The sequence below is a fragment of the Anomalospiza imberbis genome, chromosome 12, assembly GCF_031753505.1.
Source record: "Anomalospiza imberbis isolate Cuckoo-Finch-1a 21T00152 chromosome 12, ASM3175350v1, whole genome shotgun sequence".
NCBI classification, from domain to species: Eukaryota; Metazoa; Chordata; class Aves; order Passeriformes; family Viduidae; genus Anomalospiza; species Anomalospiza imberbis.
In genome coordinates this window covers 1,507,699-1,518,468 of record NC_089692.1, presented here as the reverse complement: position 1 = coordinate 1,518,468, position 10,770 = coordinate 1,507,699, and the positions used below count along the sequence as shown (strand labels likewise).

The 10,770-nt window shown below is 48.2% G+C and overlaps 2 protein-coding genes and 1 long non-coding RNA gene across 3 annotated transcripts in view; 2 read left to right on the top strand and 1 right to left on the bottom strand.

The window, feature by feature from the left end:
• TK2 (thymidine kinase 2) overlaps positions 1-10,770 on the top strand; it is a 110,030-nt gene that overhangs the window by 27,380 nt on the left and 71,880 nt on the right. The gene's annotated exons all lie outside the window — the stretch shown is intronic.
• On the bottom strand, positions 5,702-9,056 carry LOC137481015 (uncharacterized). Its single transcript, XR_011003257.1, has 2 exons — positions 8,514-9,056; positions 5,702-7,629 (listed from the first exon to the last, which is right to left on the bottom strand). It is a non-coding gene; the product is annotated as an uncharacterized lncRNA (long non-coding RNA).
• CMTM4 (CKLF like MARVEL transmembrane domain containing 4) overlaps positions 9,174-10,770 on the top strand; it is a 32,469-nt gene continuing 30,872 nt past the window's right edge. The window contains exon 1 of the mRNA XM_068202451.1: positions 9,174-9,606. Coding sequence (XP_068058552.1) covers positions 9,421-9,606 — 186 coding nt within the window. The 5' untranslated portion in view covers positions 9,174-9,420. The remainder of the gene's footprint in view (positions 9,607-10,770) is intronic.

Here is a 10,770-nt window from a genome sequence, read left to right as displayed (position 1 = left end):
TGGGATAATAAGGCTTTGGTGCAGAAAAATCTTTCTGAAGGCCTGCTTTAAGCTTTCTAAGCTGTTCTTAGAAGAGGAGTCTTTCACTGCCTGTGCTGTTCCAAATGGGTAGCATTAACCCCTCTGGCTTTTCAGGTGTGGCAGGGTTTTGTTAGAGAATGAAATGCTCAGGTAAGAGCCTCTCCTTGAGCAAAACAGTGAATTTCTGAGTCATTGCAGTTCAAATACCTGCATAGGAGAAGCTGGGGGTTAAGAGGTTACCAATGACCTGAAGGAGACTCTGCTTATCTGGGTCTGTGTTTAGAGCTGAATGGACTGTTTGGTACCAAACCCTAACTTGTCTGTTATATGGTCTTTTTCATTTAAAAATAAATAATATATTCATAGGATAGACACAGTTTAATTCCAGAGGCACTCTTTTGCAGGAATTCAGTTTCCCTTCAAGGAATTGACATTAAAATTCCAGCCTGACATTGTAACAATTAGCTTCTTCACTGACCCACTTAGATTGTGTGGAGTAGACAAGAAGCACAAATAATCACAAAAGCCAACAGTCAGAGCTGCTGCTTTGGTACACCACTGGCTCCTGTGAGATTCCTGCACCCCTGTAAGTGGTTTATCAGCAGCTCCATGGAATGGGCACTGCAGGCTGCAGGTGAGCATGGGATGGAATCGAGTGGCATTTCTGCTCCCTGGAAGAGTGAAAGGAAGCAATCTCTGCTTCCACATGTACCTCAGTGAAATTCAAGTGTTTAGAGAAAAGCTCAAGGAATTTTCTCAAATGAAGTTCTTGACAAATGGTAGTATGAATATGCTGTTATAATGCTTCCAAATCAGGCATGTCTCCAAAAAGCTGAAGGATAGGGCACCTAATTCTGCTTTACCTGTCTTAAAATAATATAAAGGCTTGCAGTATCAGCACCACGGACATGTTGCAGTATTAACACCATGTTGCAGTATCAGCACCGCAGCCGTGTCTCGTGCTGAGTGCAGCAGTGCCCCAGGAGCGCGATGCTGCCATGGCCAGCAGTGACTGATGCCAGCGGTGTGACCTGGCAGTGTGAGTGGATCTGGAGCACTGTCACCCTCTGAAAAGAGCTGTGTAATCCCTGGTTTCTTCCAGGAGTCAGAGCCCCAGGCTGCGAGTTCCTGGAGGGTTTTACGGGAAGCACGTTAGTAATTACATGCAGGAGGTCTGTGAGATGATGTCAGAACCAAGGGAAGCAATTAATTTTCTGTTGCCTTTGGTAGCAGACTTTGTGCAGCAGAACCAACACTATGAGTAGTAAGTAACACTTTATCTGAAAGAAAAGATCCCTCACTCCCCCTTCCCTGACACTTAGTTACAATTATGTTTTGCTGAACGTTTTTGGAGCTCAGATATTCCAAGCTCAGGAGGTGGCAGCTGTGGGATTGGTGCCTGAAGGTAACAATGTTGGATATGCCTGCAAAGGCACTGCTTGTCAGCTTCCCTCAGTAATTCCTGTTTGGCAGATTATTTTTGTCATCCAAGTATCTTCCAAAGAGTGAGCTGCTGATTTTTCCCTAAAGAAAAGCGATTTCATTCAGTTCTATGAATTTTGTTAAAATGAGTTAAGCTGTTCTCCTTTCTAATTTTAAGTTTATTAAATTGACACTGGTTTGACTGGTTTATTTCAGAACAAAAGCTGAAATAGCAGTGTCCTGCACTGAAAACCAACAGTTGTGTCTGTCCACAAGAAAGCTGAATTAACTTGCACAAGCTGCCTTTGAAAAGTGTGAGTTTTCAGTACAAATGTTTTGTATGTAACATGCAGTGTAGCTTTATGACATAAAAATGTCATCTTTAACCTGGGCTTGCCCAAAACAATCCCTCAAAACATGCCAGAAATGGAGTTGCAACTACTGCAAGCATGTGCAATGAAATATTGAAGCTGAAGAAAGAAAAATGTCATTGTAGATCTCTGGCAGTCACCTGACCAGTCTGACAGCATTCCAAAATCCAAGGACTTGCCTTTTAGAGAGGGAGTGGAATGGACTTAATTGACAGAACAGAGGGAGTGAGACCACTGAGAAATGGGGATGGATTGATGGATGGATGATGGATGGATGGATGATGGATGGATGGAGAGGGCTGCTGAGATCAGATCCATTCTGTGTGTTGTCCATGGCGTCAATGAGAGGGACTACAGGACAGTGCTGTGCCCTGGAGGCACCAAATTAAAACCTCTTTCCCAGAGGAGGAAAATGATTACCCATGAAGCACTTGGTATACTTATGAGTCTCTGGAGATTATTAGAAAGTGAGGATGTTCCAAATTTTCTGATCTTCTGAAAGAGTTCAGTTACTGTGCCTACAGGCAGAGAGGGAGAAGTAGGAGAGAATTCCATTTCATTAAAGACCAGTCACTGACTGTACAGAAAATCTCTTGAATGCAAAATAAAGACAAAAGTCCTGGAGGGAGAGCTCTGGGCACTTCTAACCAAACACACAAGTGGCTCTTTCTCACTCAGTTGTGGAGGTCAGTGATGGAGCCTGACCTCCACAGCTGGGCTCAAGCTTTGGTAAGACTTGGGAGCTCCTGTGGTGATGGGCTGGTTTGGAAACAAGCAATGGAATATCAGCCTTTGAGATCTGTGTAAGAGATGGGGGCTACTGAATTAATACTGGCATTTGTTTATGCTGGGAACCTGAATTGTTACTCCCAGGTTTGTTTTCCTGGGAAGAGCACACATGCCCCACGACAACACTGGATTGTCAGCAGGTGACTATAATTAGCTGTGCTTAACTGGCTGAATCAGGATGTTTTGACCAGTATCTTGCAATGTTGAGGAACTGCCAGAGAAACTGGCAGGATCCGAAATATTAAAATGGCAAAAGCCTGTCAAAAATTCTCCCAAGTCACCTTTCGGCTGAACAGAAGTTCAACACAACTATTAAGAGAATGTTGTCATATTTGAAATATTTTCAGCATGGTTTCCACTGCTTTTGCATTTGTGCTCTGTCCTGTTCTACCCCATCCTCAAAAATAACTGAAATCTTTTGGCCAGTTTCAGTGAAAAGAAAGATCTCACAGACAGCTGACTTAATCCCAGTTGCATGAAAATTAAGGGCTTGGTGGAGACGATAAATCCAAAGATTTCCTCTGCTTTAGGCAGGGATTGCCAAGGAAGTTTGGCTGGTTCCTAGGCGAGCCCAGCCAAAGATCTGTGGTCTGCACACACAGAACCTGGCACAGTGCTGGCTTCCTTCTGCTCTAGCAGTAGTTGGAGGACAGAAATAGGAGCTAGAGCTGCTCCCTGTGCAAGGGGACCCTGGGGAGGGGGCTGGGGCAGTGGCCTCGGTGGGAGGGGTGAGGTGGGGAAGGTGGGAAGAGAAGACAAGCCTGCAAGGAATCAGGATTTATTAGTTCCTCTGTGTATGGCTGTGGAGAGCTGGGGCCATATGCCTGCCTTGGGTTTATAGTCAGTGATGGAAGATTTGAAATTGTTTTTCCTCTTGATAAAAGGCAAAAAAGCCAAAACTTTCCCTTCCATGTAGAAGACCCATGTAACCAAAGAAATACTGTGAGGGAACGAGCCAGATGAGCTGAATACAGAGTTCTATCATATGGAGAAATTAGGTGCTGTTGCAAAAGGGAATATTATTTGAACTGCTGTTACAGTTGCTGATGTTAGCAATCATCTGCAGGTTATCTGTAAGTAAAACAAATTCAGGAGGGTAATTAAAGAATTAACTTCTCTACCATGTGCAGTTCCCCAGGAGAAGTGCAGGGGACTGGCTGGGTTGTTGCATAACAACACACAGAGGATTCAAACAGTTGAGGTCAGTTGTTTTCGCTGGCCCGTTCGGTCCGTGAAAAGAAAGAATGTAGTGAGTGTACTTCATCTTTTTTTTAAGCCTTCTAAGGGACCTTTAAAACTTTTCTTATAAAACATGGTTTACACAATTTTTTCATCTTTCCCTTCAGCTTCCCACCTCCTCAAAAAATAAACCCTAGCTCTTTCCCTCCAAGGTCTGCTGTACCCTGCGTACTCCATCACTTGCTATAAAACTTCTGATGTTGCAGGGGCAGCATCCCCATGTCCGTGCAGAGGGAACAAGAGTTTTCTGGCCTTCTGCTCTAGGTCTGTATGATTTTATAGTGTTATTGGGAGACCACCACCTTTTTTCCCAGTCCAGGGCTTTTTTTCCCCTCAGTTCCCTGGACAAATGTAGTGCCATGAATAAAATAAACACTGCTGTCAGTCTCTCTGCATATTTTTTCAGTGTGCTTCATTATACAGGATTCTTTCAAAAGAAATGTAACTTACAGTCTTGGCTGGTTCCCAGTACCATTAAAGGTCTGCTGGCATTTTTCTTAAGAATCTAGCATTTTGCTTCTCTTTTTTTATAGAAATTCATTTCACCTTCTGCTCTGTAGATTGGCTGCTGCCCTTTAGCCCAGCTGTGGCTGCACAGTAACCCTCTCTGGCACTTGCAGATTGCAGATACCCTTAGAAGTTTTTGGAGCTGAACGGAGCCAGTGACTTCTTCATTCACTACCAAACTGGCCCAGTAGATGATACAGAATGAGATGTCAGTCCCTAATCCCAGAGTAAAATAAATAAATAAATAAAATGGTTCTGTGAATGGCTCGTTGTTAAAAGCACATGAAGTCGTGTTCATGTCTGCAAGGTAAGGGTCTGACTGATCTGTTTGGCAGCATTGCCTTTCTTGGTTTTGTTTCTGGGGGAGGGGGGGAGCGGGAGAGGGGAGGATTTTTTTTTCTTTTTGTTTTGTTTTTGAAAGGGAAACACTGTTTCCTGATAGTGATGGTGAAGTTTCAGCAGTGACACTTTTACCTGTCCCTTTAATCCTGTACAGCTCCTCGGCAGGGTCCTGTGGGGACTTAAGCAGCTGCTGCCTCTGGTCCCAGCTGTGAGAGCTGGTGGCATCGCTGGGGCTGGGGACTGTCACCAGAGGCTGAAGCCTCAGGGGCTTCAGGGCTGCTGTATTTGTTTTCCAAGGCCTCAGGACTGGAATCCAGGTGGAGGTGGTGAAAGTCTGCATGGGCCAATGTTGTAGCTGAGGAGAGGAGTAGGACTCACTATCACTTTTGGCTACTGAAGCTGTGCTTTTTTAACCAGATGAAAAGCCCAGGAGTCCCTCACTCTGCTATGGTGTGTGCCCAAGAGACCCTGGCCAAGTGGGCACGGTTCTCTCAGCCAGTGGAACTTGCAAGAAGCTCTTAGAGGCTGCCCTTCACCTCAGCTTCTTTCTGTTCTCCTCTCTGCTTTTCTCTGAACTTTCCTCAGCTGGCAGGGCTGTGCTTTGACCCCTTTCCTCAGCTGGTAAGACTGGTTTTTGACTCCCAGCTATGAAATCCAGGTCTCCTCACTGTTCCTGAGGTGACTTTCCTGGTGGTGTCCGGCTGGGAGGCTGCAGTGCCCAGCTGTGGCAGGATATGGTGACATGGGATTGTCACACATGGGATTGTTCAGCAGCATTACAGAGAACTGACCTCATGACTCCCCACCATCCCAGACAATTTTCCTTCTGCTTAAAATCTGTGCCAGAACTTGCAGTTTCTCCTTCTTGTATTAATTCCTACTTCTGACTCAGTGAAATTATTTGCCCACCTTCCATGCTGCTCATGGCTTCAGAACCAGTCTGCACACCACACTCCCACACTGGGAAAATGCACAATTCCCTGCACTAAGGCACTCAAAGCTACCAGATGTTTTCCTAAGGCAAGTTCTTTATTAGCTTTCGAGGGTGGAGCTTGGCTTTTTTCTTTTCCCCCATCTGAAAAGCTGAGAAAAAGCTTCAGCGCTTTTTACATTGAGAATTTCAAGGAGAAAAAAGCCTCCTGTCTGATGCCAAAGTTAAACTAATCACTGCTCAGCTCTCTTGGAATTTGGCAGCATATCAGTGCTCCTTCCCTTTGGTAGATCACATGGAAATACCGGAGTCTTTTCTTAAAGAACCTCTCAGCTCTTTTCAGTACTTGCACAGATGTAACTTTCCTGTTAGGATTCTAATGCCTTTTACACTCTCAAATGCATTAAAACACCATTCTTAATAAGCACCATTCAGTTCTACAAAATTTTATGTTTAAGCATTAAAATACTTTTAAGTGTGTTTTAACTACATAAATGCACTATAAAAATCTGGTTTTAAATTGATGTTCCTATTCTGCTGGAATAGAATCAGTTTTAATCTTGAAAATAGCACTTAAATGTGCTTAATGAAAAGAACCCACAATTGGTTCACAAGTTGTTGAGAGGTTGTTGGAACAGCCGAGATGAAGGTTGAGAGATGAGGGTCTCTTTGTTCACTGAGAATATTTAAGATTCTCTTTCAGCTGCTTTTTACACCTAACTCACCAGCTGGTTTTAATTTATGACCAGTGTCCTGGAGATTCCTTCTGATGGGGAGTTTTTAATTCTGTCAAAGCTGACCTAACTGTTCTGTAACAAACAGATAATTTAATTGCAGTGTCTATGAACAGCATACTTGTTTTTTCCCTCAGTGCTGCTTCTTCCTTGTTTTCACTCTTCGGTTGCGTTTTAGCTCATGTGAAGAACTCAGTGATTAATTCCCTGATCTGATTAGCTCAATACTATGGTGGTGTCTTGAGTGCTGATCACTGACCCTGTTCCCCATTTTCCTGGTCCCCGTGAGCAGGCACACAACGGAATGGCAGGCTGTGCTGGAAACTCACAAAGCCAAAGTTATCTGAGAGCGATCTGATCCGCGGGGATGAATGCAGTGACCTTTTTCCTGGATCACTACTTCTATTTACATATTAAACGTAGACATTTTTTTCCTTCCCGTGCTGCAGAGCTGAAAAGGTGCCGTATGAGGCAAGAATGTGTGTCTTTAAAGGATTCCTTTGTTAAATGTTGGCAGCAACCTCAGCAGGCCTTGCCAAGTCAGTCCAGCCCACCCAGCCATCCAGGAGCTCGCCAGGGATCCCAGCACAGCCTGAGCTGGGTGTGGTCCCTCCTGGCAGGGCTGTGCCCTGGGAGCTGGGACACTCAGGAACTTCCCTGGGAGCTGAGACACTCAGCAAGCAAACGCTGGGACCAGCCCTCCTCTTGCCCCAGAACGTCCTGCTGGAGCAGAGCTCGCTCACTATGCTCTCCCTACCCCGGGAATTGGCTGCCCAAAACCAGAGGAGTTCGGTGTGTCCACACCTCCCAGCACCCCCACACTGCTCTCATGATTTAAATACATTTACACTTCATGTCCTCCACTCCAGGGAGAAGGAAGTTATTAAAAAGTTTGCAGAAGGGTGTGCTGGTAGAACTAAGCAAACAGCCAGAATGAAGATCTCCTACCACCTCAGCTTTTGCTAAACCACCCCACCATCTTCTCCCTTTGTCCTTCTTCAACACACCTTTAGATTCTCTTCCAACAAACTGATATGTTTTGGTTAGAATTGCAAAAGATTGCCCAAAATAATACTCACTGGGTGTTTCAGAAATGTTTTCCTTGTTTTGCTCAGGACAGTTTTCCAGAACTGCAACAGCAGTCCTTCAAAATCAAGGTTAAATATCTCTGCAGGTAAATATGCATAACCTGTGTTCCTGAAACAGCCATGGAGCCTTCAGTTACAATCCAGAGACACTCTCCTAAATGACAACCACATACTCGTGATGCTTCCTGCAAGAAAAAGAGCTTTGTGAGAGTTCTGATTTCCCCAGAATTATACAAGAACTAAAATAAGAGACTGTAAACACCGATTAGTCCAGCCCTGTGCCATAGTGGGATTTTCCCCTTTCGTGATTTCCTATTGTCAGGCGAGGTTCATGTGACCCAAGCAAGAGTTACCCTCTTTCTCCATGCTTTGCTCATGTTTTCTCTTTTATTTTTCTTTCCCTGCCACTCACCCTTCACCAAAGGGCAAAGACTTTCTTTTACACATCTCCCAGCTCTTCACCTTGCTTGACAATATCAGCCTCACCCTGCTACACAGGGTGTATCAGAGAAGCTGTGGAAGGACTTTGCAGTAAGCTGCAGCTCCAGTTAACCAAGCCACGACTGTTAGTGGTGAACAAACTCCTGACTCTTTCCCTGTTCTCTCTCCTTGCCCCTCCTTCTTTGGAGATATTTATTCAGAGGCCAAACGAAAGAAGAAAAATATCTTGAAATTAAAAATGACGTGTACAGGGAAGAACCTATGAAAAGAAGGATTAAAGGAATTTCAAGGGAACTGAAAGGGAGGCATGACGTAGAACACACAGGTAACTGGAAAGGAAATCCCCAGGTGGATAATCCAGTGTTCATGGAAAACATAAGAACTGTAGCAGTCAGACTCTTGGAGGCCAGGGGAAGATGCTAGAATTGTTAATGTGTTAAAGTCCTGTAATGGGGAACAGGTGACAGTGTAGATAATCAGTGACAAGAACAGGAGCACGGGTCTATCAAAGCCTGGCTGATAACCGTGGCAGATGACAGGATGCAACATGGAACACCTGAACTTCACCGTGGTACAAAGCAGTATGGCTGTGTTAAAAAAAAAAAAAAAATAGCAGCATATCACTCACCTGGATGTGCCAGGTTATGTTGCAATTTGTCCTTATTTGTCGTGACATAGCAAAAGGAAAAGTACCCCCAAAACCTGATTCAGAGCCAGTCAAGGCTACCTTGGAAAACGTCACTGTTTCGAAAGACAACACTCGTGGAAGAACGGTGCGGAGGTTTCCGCTGCCGGAGCCGCTCGGGTGCGGTGTCAGCGCAGGGGCTCGGCCGCGAGCCGGAGGCAGGTCCCGGAGCCCGGAGCTTACTCTGAGCGGGCCCCGCGAGGGCCGAGCTGGGGCCGTGAGCGCACCTCGGTGCCAGCAGCGGCTGCAGAAAGCCGGGCGGGGAAGCCGCAGCAGCCCCGGCGGCGACGGGCGCGGTGCCCGGGGCAGGTGCGCGGCCCTCCCCGCGGGGCGGGCGCGGCGCAGGCACCGCCCGGCTGCGCGCCCTCCGGGGCGGGCCCTGCCCGCCCTTTCCGCTCCTCGCAAGGGGAGGAGCGGTTGCGGCGGCGCCGCTCGGAGCGGAGCTGCTCTGCCGGGACCAGGTCCAGGTCCAGGTCCAGGTCCAGCACCGGAACCGGAACCAGGACCAGAACCGGGACCGGGACCAGGACAGCGGAGCCGGGAGCGCGCCCCCGAGCGGCGGGGCGGGCTGCGGCGCTCAGGGCTGCGCGCCCCCGGCCGGGGCACGGCTCTGCACCGCGACAGCGCGGCTTCGCTCCGCGCCCCCTGCGCGCCTTTCCGCAGCGCACCGGGGCAGCGCTCCGCGCCTCTGCGCACCGCGGCGCGGCCCCGCTCGGCGCGATGCTGCCCGGGCGCTCCCAGAACCGCTGCGCCTGAGGCGGGCGCGGAGCGGCCATGCAGCCCTCGCTGCCTTAGCTGATCACGGCGCTCGGCCCGGAGCCTGCGGCCACCCCCCGGCGGCACCGGCACCATGAGGAACGGCGATGACCTGGAAGGCTTCGACGGCGAGGCGTCCAGCGCCTCCATGATCTCGGCGGCCAGCAGCCCCTATCAGCCCACCACGGAGCCCGTCAGCCAGCGCCGCGGGCTGGGCGGCCTGCGCTGCGACCTGGACTACCTGCGGGGCACCTTGGGCAGGCTGAAGCTGGCCGAGGTGGTGAGTACCGCGGCGGGGAGCGGGGCTGCGGCCAGGCGCTGTGAGGGGCGGGCGCGGCCGGGCCGTGCGGCGCTGCCGGGGCCGCGGGAGCGCGTTCCACCTGGGCCGTGTGCCCGCGGAGCGCCGGCGTGCCGAGCAAACCGCTGCAGGGCCGGGACAGCACGGCACGGCAGGCTCGGTACCTGCACCACCCCTTCTGACCCCGCTCACGGCGTCGTGGTGCCCGGGTGAGGCTCCGGCGTTCTCCTGGGACCCGCCCGGTGCCGGGTGCGGAGTGCGGGGGGGCCCGGGATCCGCTCGGAGCTCGCAGAGCCCTCGCTCACCTGCTTGCCCTTAGCGGGCTGAAGTTGTCCTAAGTGCACAGAGTAAAAAGAAAGAAACACTTAAAAAAACCCCGAACGCAAACGTGACGTTTTGTGTTGTGAAATTAAACGTGAGCTGGGTTCGTTCGTGTGCTTTGGACACCTGAGCTGGTTCAGTTTGATGGAGCCCGTGCAAGGCTTAGACCACCCCAGCAGTGAAACACGTAATAAACACCAAAGCATTTCAGCAGTTTCTGTGGTGCTAGTGCTGATGTTTGCCTTCATCTGATCTGCTTTCCAAGTCACAATGATACTTCTATTTTTCAAATCAACAAATGTGTTTTTCAGGATATTAGGAAAAGATGTGTTTTATGAAAATGGCAATCACCTTGAAATAGATTTTAAAGTAATTTCTTACAGGATGCTGCAAATTCTTGTAATTTAAACAAGTTCTTTGAGAAGTGTGATGCCAGAAGCATTTTAATATTTCATATTTATAACTTTGGCATTTAAAGCCACTGCTGGTTAGTACAAGGCAAGACTTGCACATACAGGTTTCATGAAAAACACATTGGAAGTATCCTGGCTTCAGCTGCACACAAGTTTATAGAGGACTCTGGTGATGAATTAATCTTTTATGAATGCCCAGTAAAATCCAGGATTTGGAAGTGTGATTTGTTTTCGTCTCATCTCCTCCATGCAGGGTACGATCTGTGCTCTGTAAGTGGTAGCAGTGAGCATGTTAGTCCAGTAAAACAACAGGGACCAGCAGTGTGTGCGTTGTGTGTGTTCAGGACTGGAGCCAGAGGATCTGTCATCACTGTGCAACATCTACCTGTCTTCGAGCTGTTAAAAACTCTCT